A 25,938-nucleotide genomic window follows, 5' to 3' on the forward strand; every position below is an offset into this window, starting at 1 on the left:
TCGAGTTGCGTCTCAGCCTTTCATCTAGCGGTTGTGGTTCGAATCCCGTTCAAGCGTGGCATCTTTTTACTGTGTTGCAAATCATTCATTAAATCCAATATTAGCCTAAGTTGCGAAAGTCTGAAGTACAGTAAAATTTTTAAAAAAATCGAAATGCAGTTTATTCCATATACGAATTTTATTATAGCTTATTATTGACGATTAATCATTGTACGTAATTACTATTGCGTAGTAATTAGTATCGCATTACAGCGCATGGCAGTAAAGCAGAAGATAAATTCCCTTTGGTTTCTGATACCCACTACACATAAAGATCGGTCTATATTTTTTGAGTGTGTATATTCTCTACTGTAATACAGTGTAATAGGTGTAGTGTGGTGTCTTGTTCACTTGTATGTACTACATTGTGGTTATTGTTATAATGGCTAGTTGTACAAATCATTTTACTAACACAAAACGGATGGTAGTGTCAATGGATAAAAAATTAAAAGCAATTAATCTTTATTAAATGCCGGAACATCGATTAAAAAAATTGTTAATGAATTTAACGTCAGAGAAACAACCGTCGGCGAGTGGAAACGGAACAAAAAAGAAATTGAAGAATACTGTTCAAAAGTGCCCGAAATGTTTTTAAATAAACGATCTACGCTAAAGAAGCCTGTCCAGGATGGTGCCGTTTCCTTGTGGTTCAGGCAAGAGAGAATCTTTGGGGGTACCAGTATCTGGCCCTATTTTGCAAGAAAAGACAAATTCAACTTAACAAAAAATTGTCTAGTCTAGATACATTTTCTTCTAGTAAAGGCTGGCTGGAGAAATTTAGAAATCGTCACGGCATAAGACGATTAACCGTATCAGGGAAAAAGTTATCTGCCGATACTGACAACACTGCTAATTTTATCAAAACTTTTTCGCTCTTGTTCAGTCAGAAAATCTGCGGCCAGAACAAGTATATAACGCAGATGAGACAGAATTGAATTTTACGAGACAGTATCAAAAACACTAGCATCAACGGAAGAAGCTTCTGCACCCGGCTTTAAAATGAATAAAGAGCGAATAACTGTTCCTGTCTGCAGCAACGCTAGTGATGACGACAGTATCTCTTCTTGTGATCGTCAAAGCTGCTAAACCTAGGACATTAAAATATTTAAAATTAGATTTATTGCCTGTTATGCAGGCTAACCGAAAGTCGGCGTGGATGAGTGCAGACATTTTTGAGAATCGGTATGTCCACAGTTTCGTCCCGTATGTGAAGAATTATCTACAAATAAAGAAATAAAGAAAGAGTAAAAGGATTACTCTATTTTTTCCTTAATATTTAAAACATTTCCAACGTATGTTTTAAAAAAATAAGAAATTTATGGACTTATTAAATTTGCCAAAAACAATGTATTGAATAAATGTAAAATAGATAGATGTATTATTCAGTTACATACTCAATGGGTATTTTAACATTTTTAAGATGATGTCTACAAAAGTTCAACCAGGAACTCCTACAAAGATGGTGCAGCTAAATTATCTCTGATAAGTACAATGGAAGAAAAATCTCCAGTGTCTTTTGAAAGTGAGCTGTTTAACTCTTAATGTTAAAAAATTAAAATGTTAATGCTATTGGGTCCATACTATTCAAGGAAAAAAATATTTTTCTGATATACTAATAATACTTCCAATATGTCTTTTATCAGCTAGTGCAGTTAGATTAAAATTTAAGAGAAAAAACATTGATTGCAGTAATATTATTGATTAGAATACAAAAATTAATTATTTATTTGAAATCTTCTGCTTCAAATATAGCAGATACATAAATGGACATTTTCAATTCAATCAACCAAAATAAAGAGTAAGCATTTATTTGTATGTAAGACCAGAATACTTACTTAGTTTTGTGAAAAATAATGTTTTAAGGTTTAGTATGTAAATAAATTTTTATATTATGTGTATGCTTTTAACTAATTTGAAAAACCAAATTAAGTTATTTATTCAAGCTACGGTTCACTTTTTATTTTAGTCATTTCATTTTGATTTCATAGAAAATAGTTGTTTTCCTCTTTAAAAATGAACACCCCTGGCTATCATATCAACTTCTGAATAACTATAATGTAGTCCGATTAAGTTCAAGCACCATGAATGTCAAAATATTCTACTTTTTTATTTTTCGAAAAAAAATGAATTGGACATCTTCAAGCTGTTAAAAGTAACTAACTGATATAATATATTTGTTAGACACTGCAATATACATATAATTTGTTCAGCCATATGCGAAATACCCATGGATACTATATCAACCGACATTTAAATCACAACCTATAATAATATAATCAGTTTTATAGATTTTATTCTAACTTCTTTGCAGTTGTTCAAAAAATACCCAGTTTCTTTTTTCCTTCTCTTTCCTAGAGAATAAACTCAATTGTCGTATAACTTCTTTTTCTCTTTACTTTAATGTACAAACATTATTTGTTTACAAAACAGCAGCTGTGAGTCCTTGACTTTCAAATATTTTACTATTATTATTATTTGACGGCAACTGTGTTTAGTATCTCATATCCACACTGTTATACCGTATCATTTTCTACCTAATTATCTGACTCCTTGGACCTGCCTAATTTTCATTTTTCTCAGTAGCAACTGCATCTCTCTCTTTTTCTGTTTAGCCCCCAGAACCACTGTAAAGTATTACTTCAAAGGATGAATGAAGATGACATGTATGAATGTAATGAAGTGTAGTCTTGCACAATCTCAGGTCGACCATTCCTGAGATGTATGGTTAATTGAAACCCAAATCAAACAACACTGGTATCCACAATCTAGTATTCAAATCCGTACAAAAGAATCTGCCTTTACTAGGATTTGAACCTTAGAACTCTTGACTTCGAAATCTGCTGATTTTCGATGACGAGTTAACCACTAGATCAGCCCGATGGACAACAATTGTATCCAACACAGATAATTTTTTAAACAATAATGCCTACACTAATTTAGCCTCTTTGTTACTAAAAACATAATCATATCATATAATCTTTTCATACTACAGTAGCTACAATGCAACCTTTACAATACTATATTGGGTTAAGTTTGATATTTCCAATAGAGCTGTATAAGAATTAGTTTAATACATGTGTAGATGAGTTAATAACATCTTTGATAAAGAGAAATAGCGCACTTTAAGATAAATCAGTATGAAGAGGAATTAATTTAATTTCCAAAGTTGCAAAATAAATAGTTGATAAGAATATTAAATCCTAAATAAAATGGAGGTTTAATTATGGAATGATAAGATTAGCAATTTTTCACTTGAAAAAGATAATAGCTTGTTCTTGAAACAGTAACAATCCAAGTCAAAAGAAGCAAAAGCTTTTCATAAAGTGCAAAGATATCAAATGCAATGTTAAAACATACACAAAGCATGTACAGGTTACCTTTGTGGGTAATTTTTATTACCCACAAGAATTGAGTGTAGAATTGATTGTATTTTTTTAAGTATGCAATCATATAATTAAAAAATTAATAACTATTCAATCAGATTGAAACAGATATTGCCCAAATGCACATACTGTCTAACAAATAGAAACAACATTAATTGAAACTTTGGCAAGCAAAGGATTCATCAGAATTGTAGAAGACAAAGAAGTTGATAATTTCTAAACTAACAAACTGTAAGCTTTTTTGAAGGGAGCCAAGAGCCTTAAGATAACTGAAAAGGAAGGAATTAAACTAATGTTAATTAAATAAGCAAGTGTTTCATTTCATTAAATATTTTTTTGCTTTCTTAATGAATTTTAATGTTTCTTTACTGAATCTTAGCAAACAATAGACATTGTTATATCAAATACAATAGTACAGGTTATTCTCATTTGCAAGAAGAATGACAAGGTCAGATAACCATGAAATCAGCATACTACATTTTACACATAGGCTATATTCTTCTATAGTACTCCAGATTAAAATTTATTACTAAACACTTTTATTAAATAAAAATAATATTTTTAAATCTGGCATTCTTGCATGAGTAATGTATTTCTTCTGAAAGAAATCAGGAATTCAATTTGCAGACTTATATAGTACCTGAGGATTTCCAGAAGGCATTTTACAGGGTTGAAAGAAGATACGAGTATATTAATCAATGTTTTTAGGAAAAGAGGTTATGTTTTGTATGGTCAGATAAGAGTCAATTTAGCAGAATATTTTCTGTATCAGATAAGATCATTAGAATAATCTTAAAACTAAATGACAGAAATTTCCTATTAACAAGAGAGTAAAACAAATATCTGGTTTATCGCCTGTATATTTTAATATGTAGTTTGAAGATGCCCAAAAAAAACAGATCAATGTCAACTGTAATGGAACTTAGTGGCCAAATGGAGGGGTTAATTTTACCAACACAGTTATTGTCAGAGATCAAGTTTTTTTCCTAGATTTAGAATACAAATTTCAAGTTTTATTTAGACAGACATTTACAAGAATTGCATCTTTCATATTAGTGTTAGCAAATTAAAAATTTTATGGTATATCCAAAACACTGTGAGGCGGTTTTGGATGGTAAAAGTAGGCAAAGCAGATTTCTCAGGTTAACTGTTTCATGACTAATTTGTTTAAATGGGCATAAAGTATAAAATGTTTCGTGTAATAAATTTTAAGCAGTCTAGCACTTAAAAGAAGAAAATAGTACTCACAAAAGATAGGCAAGTTATTGCAATGTTATAATTGCAATGAAATGGACATGTGACATTTGAATCTCTAATTATGAAAATATTATCTGCAAAAGGTACCTAATCCAAATCACATTTGCTCCTTACACAACAACATTAACCTATTTACTGACATAAGTTTTGGCTATTTTGTGTATTTACTACCATCCTTGCCAAATTTTCTACATCATAAATAAATATATGAACTACATAACCAACAATATATGAAGTACAATTGTTTATTCTTCATTTAATAAAAACAAGACTACAAAAAATATAGCAAACAGAAAATTAATTAAAGGAAGGAGAGGTACCTAATTTACTTCTCTTTCTTAGTTTATGAAACGTAAAAAAATATAATACACAAACATATAAGTAGTTATGTATAACAATAGTAATATGATAGTAATAATAAACAAGTTAATGTATACATGAAAGATGGAATTATTTACAAAATCAACTAAGTAGTTACAAATGTACATACTCAGTAAACTCTTACTATTATAAAATATGATGTATTTATATTTCCATTTTTGATAACTAAATACATCTGAAACAATAAGTTGTTCACAACACAATTCTAGTAAAGGGACTAACTTGTATATTACTGTCTGGAACAAAAACTGTATTATAAGTATTTTAAGTAGGTACAATAGTTACAAGAGGTATTGCTTGTCCAATCCGAATTGTATAGGCAATTTGTCATCAAAATAGGTTGTATTTGAAAATCCTTACCTACCGATTAATCTTTTGTCCATGCATTAGGGGTGATGAGGGAAGCTTAACTCCAGATTTTTAACATCCCCCTCCCATAGATTTTTGAAAAACTCGAAATACTCAAAAAGTTTTTGAAATGTGTTTTCTCTGAATCTATGCATTTTAGAGAAAGGTTTTTCAAACAAAAAATGAAGAGGACATTCTCCTCTACAATTAATATTTTCGAAGGTATGCTGTATAATTTGAAATTGAAATACTGTAAGATTTTAATTACTCTCAATAGAAAAGAATCTCAGGGATTTTAGTAGAAATATCATGTTTTTATTATAATATTAATTTTCGTAATCTCTAAATGAAGAGTTTTGATCAACAATTTGCTACAGATCATTTTAAGTAAATTTTTATTTCAATCATGAATTTGTCTTTGAAAAATGAAAAATCATTTATCCTCATAAAATAATTATTCAGTAACTATTATTATTTAACATTAATATTTCGATCCACAATAATCTTAGTATTACATTTATAATACAAAATGCTGTTTGTTAAATTTCAGATTCACAGTTGAATATGTTCTTTCAAGACCAAGTGAAACATGGAAAGGACGACAAGGAAGAATATCAGTTGAAATGCTAAAAGAAATGTTCCCTATGTTTGATAAGTCAAGTGATTCAAGATTTAATTATTTTGGATTATGTGGTCAATATGAATTTTCAACACAAACTGAAAAGTAAGTGTATGCACTTGAATATAACAGTCATATTTACTACATAAGTATTTAATTATTTAAAAGTTTAATGCAGATGCAACTGCCCACATACAGGTAAAACATAAGCATCTAAAAATAAAATAAATCTCTAAATATGCAAAATTCAGATGACACAAAGCATAAGAGCAAAAAACTTCAAAGAAAATTTTTATATGTTTATTAAACATTAAATATAATTTTATTTAACATACTTTTAAATTCATATTATTATTAATATTGAGTGTAAATAAAGTTGAAGTGACTGCAGGTGTAACGGAGGCCCTTCCACTGTCCACATGCCCAAGCGATGCCAAGCATGTAGCTAAGGTGCCCATGTATGTCGGTGCATGGGAGCCCTGATAACTTTAATGTGTAGGTGCCTAGAGTTAGTGCACATCTGCTCTCTACCAGGCCATATGCCGATCCCACCAGAGTGACCAGACCAGACCATCAGGGTTTGTGACCTGTGAGTGGGTATGTACTCTGGTGGCTAGCTTTGCTACAGAGGGGACAGTAAATCATGCAAGTTGAACAAACACCAAACATGACAGAGGGTTCATGTAAACACCCTTGTCTTGAACCAGCCGTTTTACCTGAGGTGAAATGAGTCTGGAAGAATGAAGAAGAAGGTTAAGAGTTTGCAGAGAGCTCTATTCAATCAAACAGGTTGGTCTAGTGGTGAACGCGTCTTCCCAAATCAGCTGGTTTGGAAGTCGAGAGTTCCAGCATTCAAGTCCTAGTAAAGTCAGTTATTTTTACACGAATTTGAATACTAGATCGTGGATACCAGTGTTCTTTGGTGGTTGGGTTTTTCAATTAACCACACATCTCAGGAATGGTCGAACTGAGACTGTACAAGACTACACTTCATTTACACTCATACATATCATCCTCATTCATTCTCTGAAGTATTATCTAAAAGGTAACTACCGGAGGCTAAACAGGAAGAAAAAAGAGAGCTCTATTCAAGAGAAATGTACTAAAAGCAAAGTATCTTGCGATTACAAGGGATGATGGCAACTTTTTGAGAGAAGTGTTTTTCTTATTGCTCAAGAAATAAGTAAATGTGCTGGAGGCCCAGTTAAGGAAATCAGAAAAACCTACAATGGGCTTTTATACCACAACCGATGAGGTGCTTCAAAGGTCAACATTTTGGCCACACCACTTCTAAATGCAAAAGACCACAAACATGCATGTGTGGTGAAGAAATTCATGAAGGAGAACAACGCAAGGACCCTTCTTTCTGTGTAAATTGTAAAGGACAGCATTCATGTAGATCAAGAAAGATGAGATAGCTGTACAGGAAGTTAAAACCCTGCAGAAGGTCAGCTACTTCAAGGCGAAGACGATTCTAAGGGCTTACAAGTCTACAGCACCAAACACTTATGCTAAAGCTGCGGCTGATGTTCCTGCTCCAACTGCTGTTGATTAAGACCAACTTCTCAGCAAACTTGTGCACACATTAGCTACCATGATTGAGAGAATAATAAACAATAGAATGAATCTCTCACTCATAAGGAATTTACAAAACCTTTGATAAAAATACAGCCTCCAGATAACAAATCAACCATGAGCAGAAGCATATCTGACCAGAACAAGACCAAACCAGAACTATACTGTAGAGGACCTATAGTTCTCTCAAGAAGAATCTGATGAAATGTTATACAATAGGCACATTGAAGCATTGTTATGCCTTAAAGACTCTATAAGCAAAGAACAATTTCTTCATAGCGACTGACTTCAAATGGCAATTTTCTATCTCTTTCATTTTTATACCTTTGATAATACATTTTCTTTAAGATGACTGTTTAAACCCATTCACTGTTTAGCATTAATTTAATAGAAAGAAATACAGCAAAAACTGACTTGTACATTGCAGTTATCAGCAATAAAACACATACTTTTGAAATTTTCAGCTGAGTTGTGGATTACTGAACAGGGGGTTTGCATTAGCTACTGCTAAAGAGATGTATAGAGGTATTAGTGTTAAATGTTCCTCATTAATAAAAATGTTGGTTTGTAAGACTAATCAAATATGTAATTTGTCTGAACCTTCTTGTTTAGATCTATCAGTCATATTTTGAATTTATTCAAAAGTTTGGATTGAAACTCACCCAGAAGATGTTGATTAGGTTTTGGCTTGTTAAAAATGCAACATTTCAAAGTATTACTGTACAAATAACTGGAATATAAAGTGGGATACAAATATTACTTTTTTTAACACGGTGCCAATAGCATTTTATTGAGTATTATAGCATTTATCTATATTATTTTTTTCAGACTCTTAATGACTTAAATACACATGAAGCACCTTCATGTGTTTTGATCAGTGCAAGAGGCACCAATCAGACCTGCTTTATTAGAGAGCAATGATTGTTATTAATCAGTTAGACCCTGTGAAAATATCACTAAGTGACAGTATCACCTGAAGAGCTGAATATTGTGTGAATTTAGTAGGTAGCCTTGTTCTGAAGATCAGCAGTAGATAATCTGACTTACTGAAGAAGGCAATAGAAAGAATATTTTCACTTCTCTGAAAGACCATGCATGGGATACTGTGTTCTTTTAAAACAATTTTGCTTTTTGCGTGTTACTTAAGTCTTGTTAAATAAACTACAATCTTTGCAGCTGTGATATTATTGGATGATAAAAACAGTCAATTAAATACTTAATATTTGTTGGCAGGTGGTTAACAGAAGATATGGGGTATCCAAAGAAGGATGTCTATAAATTTATGGGTCAATGAATATTACAGAAACTGAAAATTTCTGAATTAAGAAAACAAAAAAAAAATAAAAGCAATTTTATTAACTATAAGATGCACAATTAATAATAGTTGCGTATGAAATAATCTATTAAATATTCCAACTACTATTTAAAGACATAAATAATTAATTCACTATATACAAAGTACATATTTATACACGGTTACTTTCTTTTTAACTCAGAGAAAAGTGGATTTCATAATTGAAAGTTTAATAATTGGTTACAGATAAAATAAGTGCATTTCACGGAATAATTATCTGATCAGTATTGTAATCCATTAGTTATAAGACCTGTATTCCTAAAGAAGAAGATGTGTGTAATTAAACAATAATGATAAAATAACAAAAAAAAAAAATTGTATATTTATGAAAATTTTTGTATGAAATGCAGCAACACATGTAATTCTATTTTCCAATAAACAATTAAAATTCTAGAAATCTTACAGAAATTGCAAATGTCCATACAATAATTAAATGCAGATTAAAGCTTTTATATGAAACTGCTTAGTTTATGTTATAAAACAAATAAATTTATAAAAATACATTATAATGATAAGATTTGTTGATTTAACTATACCTCTTTCTTATACCTCTCTTGGATGTTAAAATTTTATTTATATTCTCAAAATGAAACTCAACTACATATGAGTGGATAAAACACAAATTTTATCTATCATTTTATCATAAATTTAAGATCTCATGCACCTTAGCCTTCTCAATCAAAAAATTCAAACATTGTAAAATTAGACCAGTTCTTTATAAAAAAAGTGTTCAATCATTTTAATTATAAAATTAATAGCTAATATTTTTATGATGACATTCTTTTTCAAAATTTGTGTCTTTTAAGCGAATGGCAAACTTCATCGGTGACCCATCGTTGGTCCCCCAGAACCCATCAGTTATGAAAATCTGATGGTCTTTGCAATTAGTATAATATGAACATTTAAAAAAATTAATAACTGATTAATCTCTATACATAAAATTAAACTTTTGAGTAGATATAACCATCAACATCATCATTTTTTCTTCTTGAATTAGCCACCTAAGGACCACAATAAATAAATATCTTATTCATTTTTTCACTTTTGACTTTCCTTCTTCCCAATTTTTCTTCATTTTTTCTCATGTTTCACTTTTTCTCTTCACTCCATCTGTAATCATATTTCTTTTTCATTTTTTCCTGTTTTCTAAAATAATATTTATAGATTTATTTCTAAGATTATTTTTATTCATACACAAACACTCTGAGACAAACAGACATTCAGGTATAATAACTGTAATATAACACCTAATTTTTGTTTTTCTGGAAATTGATTTTTTTATTGTACAAAATGCTTTTTTAAGTGTATAAGACCCACTTTACTAGATCTAATTTTATTTGATTCTTTATCTAAAGCATGGGTTTATTTATCTCACCTAGATATTTAAATTTATTCGCTTTATTAATTTTTCCATATTTGGTTTTTAACATTTTCAAACATTTTAATATTTGTCATAAACTTAGTTTTTTATGTTTTAAACTTAGAAATTTATAAACCTGTTTTTTAGCTAACATTTTTAAAAGATTACTTTGAATTTCTGCAGTTTTAATATCTGAGGACAAAATTACCAATCTGGCTATTACAATAACTACAAAGGCCAAACAATTGATTTTGAGATTCTTATCCTTTCTTCGTAGTTTCACATTTTCTAACTTTAAAATCTCCATCTGTTTGTTCATTTCTCCAATTACTTTTTCCAAGACTATATTGAACAGTAAGGGCAATCACCTTGCCTCATGCCTGTTTTAATTTCAAAAGGTTCAGAACTTAGTCCTTGAAATTCTATTTTTGAGAAAGTATTTGTAAAGGTTTCTTTTACTAAATTCAGCGTTTTATTGTCTACTCAAAATTCCTCTAATATGCTGAACAAAATTTATTTTAAACTAAAACTAAAAATTTGCTCAGAAAACCATCCCTTTCTGAAACCTCCCTGGAATTCTCCAATTTTGGGTTCTAATTAATTGTTCTTCCCTAATATTAACATTTTTTTTTTATAGAATTTTAAAAGTTACAGGTAACAATGAAATGGCTCTGGATGCATCTATAGTTTTATGTTTTTTTTTATTACCTTTTTTATGGAAAGGATGTATGAAAGCATCATTCCAATCAATTTCCCTCTTTCCAGATTTGAACAGAAAACTTTTCTAAGCTTTTAGTAATTGTTTCATTTGCAAATTTCCACATTTCTGCAAAAAACTGAGTCTTCAACAAATGCTTTATTATTTAATAATTAAAGTTTTTAATTTTTTGCCTTCAGTCATTTGACTGGTTTGATACAGCTCTCCAAGATTCCCTTTCTAGTGCTAGTCGTTTCATTTCAGTATACCCTCTAAATCCTACATCCCTAACAATTTGTTTTACATATTCCAAACGTGGCCTGCCTACACAAATTTTCCCTTCTACCTGTCCTTCCAATAATATTAAAGCGACTATTCCAGGATGCCTTAGTATGTGGCCTATAAGTCTGTCTCTTCTTTTAACTATATTTTTCCAAATGCTTCTTTCTTCATCTATTTGCTGCAACACCTCTTCATTTGTCACTTTACCCACCCATCTGATTTTTAACATTCTCCTATAGCACCGCATTTCAAAAGCTTCTAATCTTTTCTTATCAGATATTCCGATCGTCCAAGTTTCACTTACATATAAAGCGACACTCCAAACATACACTTTCAAAAATCTTTCCTGACACTTAAATTAATTTTTGATGTAAACAAATTATATTTCTTACTGAAGGCTAGTTTAGCTTGTGCTATTCGGCATTTTATATCACTCCTGCTTCGTCCATCTTTAGTAATTCTACTTCCCAAATAACAAAATTCTTCTACCTCCATAATCTTTTCTCCTCCTATTTTCACATTCAGCGGTCCATCTTTGTTATTTCTACTACATTTCATTACTTTTGTTTTGTTCTTGTTTATTTTCATGCGATAGTTCTTGCGTACTATATAGTAATTCTAGCCAGAATTACTATATCATCAGCAAATCGTAGCATCTTTATCTTTTCACCTTATACTGTTACTCCGAATCTAAATTGTTCTTTAACATCATTAACTGCTAGTTCCATGTAAAGATTAAAAAGTAACGGAGATAGGGAATATCCTTGTCGGACTCCCTTTCTTATTTCGCCTTCTTTCTTATGTTCTTCAATTGTTACTGTTGCTGTTTGGTTCCTGTACATGTTAGCAATTGTTCTTCTATCTCTGTATTTGAACCCTAATTCTTTTAAATGTTGAACATTTTATTGCAGTCTACGTTATCGAATGCCTTTTCTAGGTCTGTAAACGCCAAGTATGTTGGTTTGTTTTTCTTTAATCTTCCTTCTACTATTAATTGCTTCCCTTGTCCCTATAATTTTCCTGAAACCAAATTTGTCTTCTCCTAACACTTCTTCCACTCTCCTCTCAATTCTTCTGTATAGAATTTTAGTTAAGATTTTTGATGCACGACTAGTTAAGCTAATTGTTCCGTATTCTTCACATTTATCTGCCCCTGCTTTCTTTGGTATCATTACTATAACACTTTTTTTGAAGTCTTGACGTAAATTCCCCTTTTTCATAAATATTACACACCAGTTTGTATAATCTATCAATCCTCTGCACTGCGCAGTAATTCTACAGGTATTCCGTCTATTCCAGGAGCCTTTCTGCCATTCAGATCTTTTAATCCTCTCTTAAATTCAGATCTCAGTATTGTTTCTCCCATTTCATCCTCCTCAACTTCCTCTTCTTCCTCTATAACACCATTTTCTAATTCATTTCCTCCGTATACCTTTTCAATATATTCCACCCATCTATCGACTTTACCTTTCGTATTATATATTGGTGTACCATCTTTGTTTAACACATTATTAGATTTTACTTTATGTACCCCAAAATTTTCCTTAACTTTCCTGTATGCTCCGTCTATTTTACCAATGTTCATTTCTCTTTCCACTTCTGAACACTTTTCTTTAATCCACTCTTCTTTCGCCAGTTTGCACTTCCTGTTTATAGCATTTCTTAATTGCCGATAGTTCCTTTTACTTTCTTCATCACTAGCATTCTTATATTTTCTACGTTCATCCATCAGCTGCAATATATCGTCTGAAACCCAAGGTTTTCTACCAGTTCTCTTTATTCCGCATAAGTTTGCTTCTGCTGATTTAAGAATTTCCTTTTTAACATTCTCCCATTCTTCTTCTACATTTTCTACCTTATCTTTTTTACTCAGACCTCTTGCGATGTCCTCCTCAAAAATCTTCTTTACCTCCTCTTCCTCAAGCTTCTCTAAATTCCACCGATTCATCTGACACATTTTCTTCAGATTTTTAAACCCAAATCTACATTTCATTAACACCACATTATGGTCGCTATCAATGTCTGCTCCAGAGTAAGTTTTGCAGTCAACGAGTTGATTTCTAAATCTTTGCTTAACCATGATATAATCTATCTGATACCTTGCAGTATCGCCTGGCTTTTTCCAAGCGTATATTCTTCTATTATGATTTTTAAATTGGGTGTTGCTAATTACTAAATTATACTTTATGCAAAACTCTATAAGTCGGTCCCCTCTTTCATTCCTTTTGCCCAGCCCGTATTCACCCACTATATTTCCTTCCTTGCCTTTTCCAATGCTTGGATTCCAATCTCCAATTATTATTAAATTTTCATCTCCTTTTACGTGTTTAATTGCTTCATCAATCTCTTCGTATACACACTCTACCTCATCATCATCATGGGCGCTTGTAGGCATATAGACGTTAACAATCGTTGTCGGTTTAGGTTTTGATTTTATCCTTATTACAATGATTCCTTCGCTATGCGTTTTGAAATATTCTACTCTCTTCCCTATCTTCTTGATCATTATGAAACCTACTCCTGCTTGCCCATTATTTGAAGCTGAGTTAATTATTCTATAATCATCTGACCAAAAGTCGCCTTCCTATTCCCACCGAACCTCACTAATTCCTACTACATCCACATTTATCCTATCCAGTTCCCTTTTTAAATTTTCTAGCCTACCAACCTTTTAATTATTTCTATTTCATTTATTTATCTCTACTTAATTCTTTTCAATCTGATGGATTTGAATCTGAGAATATTTTGATGGCCTCAATTTTTGTAAATTTTTCTTTTGATTCTTCATAATTCTGTAGATTTTCAAATAATTGGTCATGATGTCACAATTTTTACTGGTGTTCATTGCTAGGGATCCATCTGTTCTTTTGAATCATACACTTGGAGGTTGATAATTCTTTAGGTTATTTTTAAAAGTTCTATTAAAATTACTTGTATTGCTCTTTATAGAATTCTCTTCTACTTCATTTAGCTTACCCTTCACTCATGATCTTTTAGCATTCCTTAAAATTTTAGATATTTCTTTTCTTTGATTCTTAAACGTATCGTAATAAACTTCCTTTTTTATGGAAATCACTATTTTCCATGCAATTAATCTTCTGTATAATGCTTTATCACACTCTTTACTTCATCACCAGTGTTTAGTATTTCTTTGTAGGGATGCTACTTATTTACCAGTTAATTAAATTAAACTGAAATTAACTTTAAATAAATTAACTTTGAATTAAACCATTAATTTTCAGAATGTTTTCTTTGAAAGTCTCCCAATTTTCTAACTTTAAACTGAATAGTTTATTTTGAAACATTTCTTTGTTTGAATTTAATTTTTCTGTGTAAATTTTAAGAATTCTGTTTTTAAACACTTTCTTAGTATTTTGAGGAAGAAGTTTTACATTAATTTTGGGTAGATAATGATTCGTTTCTATATTACAACTTTTTCTAACCTTTACATTTAAGATTTCTTTCAAGTTTGCACTTGACATTGCTATATAGTCTATTTAATATTCACCTAAAAGTCGATTAGGGGACTTCCACCTCTGTTGTTTACTGGGAATTTTTAAAAATAAGTAAACATTAGTTTTAAACTGAAGGTTTTTCATAAATTAATTAGTCTTTCCCAATTTTTATTCATTCAATTATGAGCAGGATAATTTCCAACTACCTTTTTATAAACCTTTTCTTTACCTGCTTGGGCATTAAAATCCCCCAATAAGATTTTAACATTTTTGGAAGGGATTTTTGAAATTTCCTCTCTAATTGCTCCCAAAAATTTTCCACCTTTTGTGGAAAATCTTTTTTATAAATGTTAATTGGTGCATGACAGTTAATTAAGGTATAATATTTATTTGCACATTTTAAACTAAAAAAGACAACCTTTCAGATGGTGAGCGAAAATTAGTTACGGAGTTTAAAATATTCTTATAACAAAAACTGTTCCCAAAATAGGGCAGTTTTTCATAACTCTGTTACCAACTTTTCATTTAAAAATTCTGTAAATATCTGATTCAAAGGTGTTTTCATCTATAAATCTAATTTCTTGTAATGCTAAAATCGTTATATTCTCTTATTTAAGGTACCTGTAAGCTGTTTTAATTTACCGACTATCAAAAGTGTGTTTATATTTATGGTTCTTTCTTCCTTTGTTTCCTGTTTAGCCTCCGGTAACTACCATTTAGATAATTCTTCAGAGGATGAATGAGGATGATATGTATGAGTGTAAATGAATTGTAGTCTTGTACATTCTCAGTTCGACCATTCCTGAGATGTGTGTTTAATTGAAACCCAACCACCAAAGAACACCGGTATCCACGATCTAGTATTCAAATCCGTGTAAAAATAACTGGCTTTACTAGGACTTGAATGCTGTAACTCTCGACTTCAAAATCAGCTGCTTTGGGAAGACGCGTTAACCACTAGACCAACCCGGTGGGTTTATATTTATGGTTCTAAAGTAATCACATCACCTGTAAGGCAATCATGGAATCCAACCAAACACGTACATGTTAAAATGTTGGGCTAATCAATAGCCCAACTTAAGGCCTTATCAATAGCAAACAGATCCGCAATGAAAATACCAGTGAAGCTGGGGAAACCAAACGTGTATTATCTGTTTCTAACCAAAAAAGCACAACCAACAGAATTAACGTTTTTGAAGCTAACCGTATAAACTGCAGCATCAGGATTCACATGATTTATTACATTATAAAATCTGTTTCACAAAAAAAAACCGGATTTGTGTTTTTAATGAGAGAAGACTGCCAAGGGAGTAATAACATGCAGCAGCAATAAGGACTGGAGGTAATTGTGTATTTAAAGTTGAGAAATGGTGCTGAGCTGTGATGCCTGGTGGAGGAGTAGATCTTGGCTGTTCCTGGTATCGATTAACATGCTGGTTGGAGAATACCGCATCAAAGGTTGTATGAGTTGGTTGCGCTTTAATCCGAGCCACATAGGAGCATATCATTAGCTTCTGCCTATTCCAAAGAGATGGCTCACAACTGCACATCAGCAGACTTACCAACAGGCTTAAGCGAAACGCATCCATGGCAAGATGGATCAATGAATGATGGACTGCATCGAGTACTTTAGAGCGGTGGTTCGTACCAGTGAATAAGCTATGCAAAGTCTAAGCAGGAACGAACGAGGGCTCAGTATAAGCCCAACATGCATATATAATCGGCTACCCAATGGGTATTAGATAGAATTCTTATTATGTCTAATATTTTTATACATTTTACCTTCAGCTCCTTCAACTCAATTTGGGTAACAAATAATAACCCAAATTAGTTATTAGTCTTATCACATGCCTATAAATCTAAGCTGCATGCATGCCTCAACTAGTGCACTATGTAAATACAGTTGAGGACCAACATGTTCCCTCAACAGGGAAAAGCAAATGCATTTAATTTTTTCCAGGGAAAACGTGAATCCAGTAGATTTAAACCACGATTCTAAGCAAGTTATTGTACTTTGAAGCAGTTTCTCACCTGTAGCTAACGTTCTACATGCTACATAAATAGAAAAATCATCTACAAATAAAGAACATATAACAGATTTTCTCAGACAGTTTGTTATACTATTTATGGCTATGGCAAACAAAGTAACAGTTCCCTGAGGTACACTGTTTTCTAGTGTGAAACTTTCAGAAATCATCATTCCAATTCTAACTCGGAAGGACCGACTACTTAGAAACCTCTGACAAATAGGAAGAGATTAAATTCATGATAATGAAGTGTATTTAGGATTCCTCTCCTCCATTCCCCCATGCCAGGTCATCTTTTGCAAATCGAAAAATGCAATGATCAGGCGTTGACAAATTAAAAAGGTATTTTGAATAGCAGCTTCCAGAACAACTGCATGATCGATAGCCAATCTACCTTGATGGAAACCAAATTGTTCAGGGGCAATTAGGAGTATTCTCTCAAGATACCATGCTAGTCGACAGTTTACCATTCGTTCCACCACCTTGCACAGGGTACTGGTCAATGAGATTGGACGATAACTTTTGGGGTATGATTTATCTTTACAGATTTCAGTACAGGATCATCGTAATGACCAAGAGTCTGGAAATACCTGGTCGTAATCTGGAAAAGATGTCGTAGTACACTATCTGGGAGGTTTGATAACATACTGAGCCTATCATTTCCAGTGGGAAGTGTCATAAGAATTATTCAAGGCATACCTTTGCGAATCTCCAATCACCAGCGGGATACATCAACCTGCAACTTATATCTCAAAACTCAGGACAGTATGATTTTGGTACAAATTTTGAGAATTGCCCTCTCTTCTTTAAAAGTGGGGCAATCTCATGAGCGAGCTGAATGTGCATCCCCACAGTTAACACATTTTTCTTCCTCCTGGCATTCAGAGTCATTGTGGCCTTCTTTTCCACATCGAGCACATATTCCAGTGTTCAAGCAAGAAGTTGTAGTGTGGCCATACCTTTGACAATGGAAACAATGCCTAGGGTTAGAAATGAATGGTCGCACTCAAATAGACAAGTAACCTACTTTTATTTTCTCCAATGGTATGGGAAAGTTAAATGTTAGTATGATAGGAAGTAGGTTCCTCCATTCCACTCTGACGTTTCATAATTCATCTCACCTCTACAACACCTTGGGGATGAAGGTCATTAGTAATCTTACCAATATCAATCTCCATAAGGTCCTGGCAAAAGTTTACTTCTCAGCTCTGGTATTCAAGGATTTGCGGCATACTGCTTTTACATTGATACCACCTATGTTGGTGTGATGCAAGAGTGATCAACTCTGTTCGTCACTAAACATCTCAAGCAGTATCTTTACCCTTAATTTCTTGATATTTTTAGGTAAACCACTTGAGCCTGTAATCACTTAACAACAAATCTTACATTCTTATATTGTGGATGGGATGAATCACCAGTTCTCATCAATAGAGTTTTTATCCTCATCAGACAATGCTGAGTGAGGTCTTTTCACATGACTTTGGGTGGTGGTTTTTTTCAGATGGGCCACCAACCATCATATGAGTTTCTAGGGAATTACTAATTTTGGTCTCACAAGTACTGGGGAAATACAAGACCACCTCTTCTGAACCCACATGTACAGAGGCTAGGGCTAAAAACAACTGGATTCACCCAGGAGCCCAGAGGACATCGTTCGGGTCTCACTACATAGAGCTATGCATCCATCAGCACGATAGTTTCCACTTTGGGTTATGGTTGCGTTTCATAAGGTATCACCACACCTCTGAGTGTAAGTGTAAGAAGAAACAGTGTAGAACATTGTTGTATATCCACTGGGTTGGTCTAGTGGTGAACACATCTTCGCAAATCAGCTGATTTCGAAGTTGAGAGTTCTAAGGTTCAAATCCTAGTAAAGGTTGATACAGATTTGAATACTAGATCCTGGATACTGATACTGATCCTGGATACTGATCCTGGATACTTTTTTGTACTTTAGTGGTTGGGTTTCATTTAACCACACATCTCAAAAATGGTTGACCTGAGACTGTACAAGACAATCTTCAAATAACACCATTCACCTTAAACAATGTTGTTGATGAATCACTATTTTTATTTTCGATTGGCAACAAGGAATTTTAAATTTGTGTTTTAAATACAAAGAGTAACACTCAGTGGGTATTGGTGAAATTCCTGCCTGTATAAAAGAAGTTATTTAATGCTACTATGTCTCTCTTAAAAATTAAATGAATGACTGTTTCAACCATGGAGTGTTTCCCAACTGCCTTAAGACTTCTGTTGTACCCTCTTAATAAGAATCAGCACTTAATTAATTTAATGTCTGGCACAAAATTATTAGCCAATTTTGTTACTGCCTGTATTTTCTAAAATATTCAAATAATTATTCTGAAAAGTAGACTTTTAACATTTCTTGAAAAGTATAATTTGTTCGCAAATTTTAACATGTTTTGGGTGGTCAAAAATATAGTCTATTGATACAGTCATTCCCAGCTTTTAAAAATCATTTTTAAAAAGTGCATATAACAAACATACCATTTTCAATTTTTTTGCAATTTCATTATTTTTTTTTTCAATTTAGTTTCACTTTTTTACTATGAAAAACCTAGTATTGTTGTATCAGAAAAACTGCTTAATTATTTTAAATGTCCTTGATTCCTTGCTTACCTTATTGTCTATTAATGATTTGTCTCAAAATATTGAATCATTCATTGTTACTCTGTGGGCAGATGACATTATTGTATCTATATCTGGTGTTAATTATGTAAAAGGTCTTCAAAATTCTACATTAGCATTCAAAAAATTATTCACAGGATGAAGCATGACCATCTAACATAAAATATGGATAAAATCGTTGCACTATCCTTTTCAGGTAAACGTAACATTGCTAATCGCATGGATAGTATTCCCTCCCATTAATGATAACAATAGTATTTTGATTGCTTACAAATCAAAATTTCTTAGTGTTTTATTAGACGACAAATTCTCTTGGGATGATCAACCCATACTATTTTTTTTAGAAGCACCTTACTAAAATACAACTGATCACACAAATTTCCCTTGATTACACAAAATAAATACATATTATGAATAATACACAAATACACAATAACAAAATAGAAGTAGATAAAGAAATAAAATAAATCAAATTTGTAACAAATCAAAATGGTTATAAGTATATTTTTATTGAGAACATTAATAAAAAATACATTAAAAAGAATAGAAAAAAATAGTTCATTAATTTAATCTGAAAAAAAAAACAAGAAATATAAACCTGTAATATATACTGTATATAATTACATTAATAAAAATACAAATAAAATAGTTAATGTCTACAACTATGAAAATCATAGTATCCTTTTATCTTTTAGATCAGTAAAATATTTTACTAAAATTCTATCACAAGATAAATTTAATAAATTTAAATCAGAAGATAATAAGATAAACTTTATAAATTAATTGTTATGTATATAAAATACTCATCAGAAATCCTTTAAACAGAGCTTTTCAACATTTGAAAGCATATATATATATAAAAATATATATATGAGGCTGATCACCTCATTGCATATAAAAATCCAATAATAAATACAAAAAAATAATTTACAATAAAAAAATAATTTAATAAATTATAAATAAATAATAATAATAATAGTAAAGTTGAATATTTAGAAAAATGTAACATTTTCAAATATAAATGTAAATACTCTTATAAATGTACATGTAAATTTTTAAAATTATGAATCTTTATATTAGCACACCTGTTATTTGGCTGAATTAGTTGTAACTAATTTTAATTCAGTTTATCTTGACAACTACATAGTTTTAACTCATGACAAAGGTAACATATTGCATGAGGTGATATTTAAATAATGATGATAGATCAACAGATATGAAAAGTACTTATTATAAAAGTAGTTAAGTTAAATTAATTGAGCTAACTATTCATTTGGTGTTTTTATGGTGATTTTTGTTACAAATTATTAAATGTAACACCCTGGACATATTTAATATTACGTATAAATATGTATATTTATACTTTATTGGCACGTGTAGTAGAACATTATTTCAGAAATGTTTCACTTTTGATCAGATTTAAAAATAAGGTACTGATAAGTAATAATAATGATTAGAACACTGAGGTGGTTTAGGATTAAGATACTTGCATACAACTTCTTTTAAATTGTAATATGCATCAACACGATCTGACTCTTTAAGCACCTGAAACAGAGTAATTGAGTAATAAAAAATAGCATAATACAGTATACTAGAAATATAGAGTACATTTATTTGGGACTTTCCAATGTTTTTTCCTTTATCATTCCAGGTAAATTAGAACAATTTATTTCTTTATCTATAGAATAAAACACCTACTCATTTCTGATGTAATTTACTTAGATTACATCAGAAATAAAGTATAAGAAATGTAAAGTATAAACAAGTGCAATCTTACATAAGTATAAACGTAATTATTTATTTAAAATAAATAAAATATTTACTTATTGACAGAATACAAAGCAAACTTAAGTGTCATCAAAGCGGTATCTACAATTACGCTACTGAATTCCTTTTCTATTTCTGGGTCTGACCATCATTCAACCAATGTTAAAATAACTACAGTGTGGGAAAATGCATTATCTTTTTTGTCTCACAAAGTAACTTTTATAATATTCAGACAAAAAATCAGAAAAAACGACATTTTCCTGTAATTTACTGAAAAACAATCAGTACTCAAAATAAAGCTTAAGTAAAAAATAAAATAAAGTGAACACCTTATGCACAATTTATTGAAAAAAAAAGATTACCTAAAATAAAGCTAAATTTTACTTCTTCATAAAAGTATTACTATTTTTTTAATAATTATTTAATAATCATTAATACAGCAGCAATGAGCTATTTTTTTTTTTTTTTTTTTTTTTTTTTTTTTATCAAAGAAACTACAACTTTCAAAAGTTGAGAATATTAAATTTTGAGTTCATTTCACCAAAATGTTTTGCTAAAGAAAAAAGATGGCACTTTTCTTTGTACTTTATTTTAATTTTTTTATTGATATTCTGGCATTAGCACATCAAAGAAAAAAATGAGATTATTAAAATGTACATCATGCTTGAAAAAGACAGCACATAACTCAAATACACCCATTATAACCTAAAAATTAACAGGACAGATACAAAATGATATATTCACTGCCATGCACACAGTCTATTTCCTTATGAATTGTTCAAATTTTTTCCAACTTACTCCATTGAAGACTGGAGATGGTACATATTGTACTTTTGGTTGAAAGTTGTTTGTTTCATTTCCATAAGCTGAAAGAAGCTCTTTCCCTTCATTATTGTTGCTACAGTCTGTAACTTTATCCTTTGTATTTTTTTTTATAGTATTCTCTGACATGCACTGTAAAGAAAAGTTATTTTAATATGATAAACACAATTTTCAACATTATATTTACTGGAATTTTACTAATGTGATCTAAAATATTGCTGGTTCAAATAATGTAAAGCACAAGTTAAATTTAAAACCATTTCTAATAATAGGTTAATAAAATAATATTTTTTAAAGACTTAATATGTATCAAAATGTTATTCGTAATAACAGGAAATGTCTGAAATTCATGTTATTTAACTTAACGTATACTGATTACGCTAACATCTGTTCAATAATTAGATAATTGCATAATAATAATAGTAGTATATTAATTTGTCTGCTAAGACCAGTTATAAAATGTAACTCTTCAAACACCCCATAAAATTAATGAGAATGTTGTGGTTAATTTTTTAAACTTAAAAATTAACTTTTCTGAACTATAAATTCTCTTCTAGAAAATTATTTATTTATTTAAACACAAAGTATTATGCAATAGCTCAAACAAGTATTAAATAGAAAAATACAAGACAATTTTAAAAGCTACAAAAGTTAAAGGACAACAAATATACATACATGTTTGGGTATAATCACTTAACTGATTCTCTCATTCACAAGATCTGTTTTTATTCACTTTAAATATCATCAAGAGAAAAATATTCAGTTGTTATGCTACACGTTTACATTACAGTACAGTTTACAGGTCTTCAAACGTTCACTGTTTATATTTCATTGTCTACTTCCATGTCTACAATTTTGATGATTGTAAGATTTTTACATAGCAAAAGATTTCACAGTTCATCATTCAGTAACTTAAACTGGCAAAGTGGAAAACTAGTTCCTCTAATAATGTTAAGAAAGAAAGCTTCTTTCTTGGATGAAATAATTGTAACAATATAATCTTCCCAAACTTCTTTTTCACTCTTGCTGACATGCATGTTCATATAGAAATAATAAATTCACACTAAATTCATTCTAATTCAAAGTTGTTTTAAAAGACCTGTACCACAGCAATGATCCAACCTACTAAAAACAGAAATAGAATTGTTTATAATATTTTACCTGTTAAGATGAGACACAGTTGTAACAAAGATAGGCACAGATGAACTTTCTATTCTAAATTGTACTTATAGAATAACAAATTAATATAACTTTGTTTTTCTGTAAGAAATAAATAAAATGTAAGTTTTATAATCTCACACTAGATTAGAATATTTCTGTGAATCTCTACGGTTTGCAGAAAAAAAATGTTTAACAATAAGCAAAATAAAGAACAGAATACTAGAGTATGGAAATTGAATGTATCTCACCGAGTCAATTAAACGAGATTCCTGTTTATCAGTCATCAAACAAGTTAATATTTTCACAACTTTATCAACATTTTTAATATTATTTATAACACAAGCATGGTATATATTATACTTGCATTCATTATCACCATGTTGACATTTAAAATTCCACGTTCCATTTTGATAGGTTTGCTGAAAATATAATCCAGATTATTACCATTAATGGTACAAGGTTTAAATATTTCTATACTCAAACTATAAGCAGAAACATGAGATAAAGAAAAATATATGTAAGATAATTTTATTGTAATAACTTTTTGAAAATTCAAATAATTCTATAATATAATAATATGGTCAATATCATGGTATAATGTTTGGTCAATATAATAATATATTAACCAATGTGCTAATCAAATTTAATATTAAATTAGATAAAAAAATAAATAAGTTAAACTTACCATATTAATTATAAGAATCGATTTTCTCAGGATCCTGCATCTTCAGTTTTTATAACTAAAAATTATAATTAATGTGGGATCCTGTATTGGTCCACAATAATTTTCAAAAAAAATTTTCAAAAATTAACAAACCATAAATAAATATGTTTTTGTAAATATAGAATTTAATAACAACAGGAGATATGGGATTCTCCAAAAATCAATTCTTGGAATTAATATGGTTAACTTATCTATTTACTGTGTTTTGGTGATTTACAAGCATATTACATTTAATATTAAATCTTATTATAATATTAATGCCAAGCAAGTTAGTATTGTAACTTACTACAGAACAATGATATTTGATTAATTCCTTTCATGATCAACTTAATATTAACATTGAAGTTTGCATACAGATTATTGCTTATTTAATAACTGTAAATACAGTAGGAAGATTCAAAGAAAATAACTAGTCCACATTCCTACTTAATATGTAAAATATAAATACTAAATTAATCTAATTTATATTGTGTAATATTTTACACTATTTGATATTTTGTACAGAACATAAAAAAGCAATACCACCGGTACTTATTAAAAAAAAATAATAATTGTCATTTACATTAAATTTATCAAAATAAAATTAATAATAATATTCAAATAAATTATTTAAATAGTTAAATTAATAGAGTCTATATTATTGAAAATAAAACTCATGTTCTGAAACGTGAAATGTACTGCCAAAAGATTTTTATTGTTTTATTTGGCTCCTTTATTGCTAGTAACATAGTAACTTACAGTTTAGATAATGATGCAGATGGCACACATTTGAAGTAGTTGTAAAAACTGATATTTTAGTGTGTAAGTAAAGAGTACAACAGAATTTTTCAATCCTTCTAAGTCAATGAGTCTCCACATAAGCCACAGTTAAGTAATATATCTAATGTAAATAAAAAATGTATACAAGCAGTACTACCTACTACACAGCTTGCAGTGGACATCTATTATGGATTGGTTTAAAATAATTCAGCAACTAATCTTATTAAAAAATAATGTATGCATTTATTTGCTTACTGATTCACATTATTAATCTTAATGTGGATAAATAAATTTAATGAAACTGCTTTTTTTATTTTAGATGGGCTATCATGTCACTGAAAAGAAATAAATATTAAACAAGTCACTTTTAAATTGATGAAACACTTTATTTTAAGTTTGTTTCTGCATCAGTTAATCGGATCTATTTACCAGTTAGTTGGTAAACAGAGTTTTTATTACATATGATGATATTCTTCATATAAATTGTTATGCTAAATTCAAATATTCATTCAGAATTTCAGAAATGATTTTAGACTTGCTAACTAATTATATTCATTAATAATGTTGTAACCAAAAGACTAATTTTGTTTTGAAAATGTTATTATAGGACTTAACTCTTTTTTATTTAACTGTAAATAAAACACTCATCAAACGAATGCTAAATAGTCACATTTCTGTATGACTCATTAACTGACTTGTCATGAATGCTAATAAATAATGTGTGTGAAGACTACATCATCATTAATCTGCTAATGTAAGCAAGTCTTCACTGAGAAAGCATCATTATCATTTTATGCTATTTTTATGAAATGAACAATAAATTGTGCAATTAAATAGTGCTCTGTTCAAAAACGTTAAGGAAGTATCTTAAAATCTTCCTAATAGTTTCTGCTAATGTGTAATGAACTAACTTTTGGATCTTAGTTATGAAACTTTACATCTTGAAACTTTACTTGTTAAAAGGCCTGTGAACTTTATTTTAGCTGTAAAGTTGGTAATTAATAATGACTAATATGAGACCAAATATGACTAAAACATTGAAACAAGGGTATTTCATGTTTAACTGTGTTACGTTGCTAACTGATGAATAAATCGTTTTCATTGTATGTCCTTTGCTGAGCCTATTTTTTGGAGACAATAAAAACACTACTTACTGACTGTTATTCATTCAATAAACACAATAAGATTACACCTAAATCCAAATATTCTGTTAAATATCTAAACTTGCCTTCAGCAGTAAGACCTTTTTCTTCCAGTGAAGATTTACTTGTGTCAC

General features: G+C 30.2%; 2 protein-coding genes across 3 annotated transcripts in view; one reads left to right on the forward strand and one right to left on the reverse strand.

Annotated features, from left to right (window-relative positions):
* The window catches only part of LOC142317470 (uncharacterized), a 35,738-nt gene extending 26,813 nt beyond the window's left edge, over window positions 1–8,925 (forward strand). The window contains exons 5-6 of the mRNA XM_075354037.1: window positions 5,959–6,132; window positions 8,836–8,925. Coding sequence (XP_075210152.1) covers window positions 5,959–6,132; window positions 8,836–8,896 — 235 coding nt within the window. The 3' untranslated portion in view covers window positions 8,897–8,925. The remainder of the gene's footprint in view (window positions 1–5,958; window positions 6,133–8,835) is intronic.
* An 11,161-nt stretch (window positions 8,926–20,086) lies between these two features.
* LOC142317449 (gamma-interferon-inducible lysosomal thiol reductase-like protein) lies at window positions 20,087–23,076 on the reverse strand. Of its 2 annotated transcripts, none has more exons than XM_075354018.1 (3): window positions 22,717–23,076; window positions 21,995–22,150; window positions 20,087–20,974 (listed from the first exon to the last, which is right to left on the reverse strand). In XM_075354018.1, the coding sequence occupies exons 1-3, from the start codon at window positions 22,726–22,728 to the stop codon at window positions 20,849–20,851; spliced, it is 294 nt and encodes a 97-aa protein (XP_075210133.1). In that variant the 5' UTR covers window positions 22,729–23,076; the 3' UTR covers window positions 20,087–20,848. The 2 variants fall into 2 exon arrangements, with proteins under 2 accessions (XP_075210133.1, XP_075210138.1); XM_075354023.1 differs by having other exon boundaries at window positions 22,694–23,072.
* Window positions 23,077–25,938: the final 2,862 nt, after the last annotated feature.

This window comes from Lycorma delicatula, chromosome 1, assembly GCF_047948215.1.
Source record: "Lycorma delicatula isolate Av1 chromosome 1, ASM4794821v1, whole genome shotgun sequence".
Taxonomy (NCBI): Eukaryota; Metazoa; Arthropoda; class Insecta; order Hemiptera; family Fulgoridae; genus Lycorma; species Lycorma delicatula.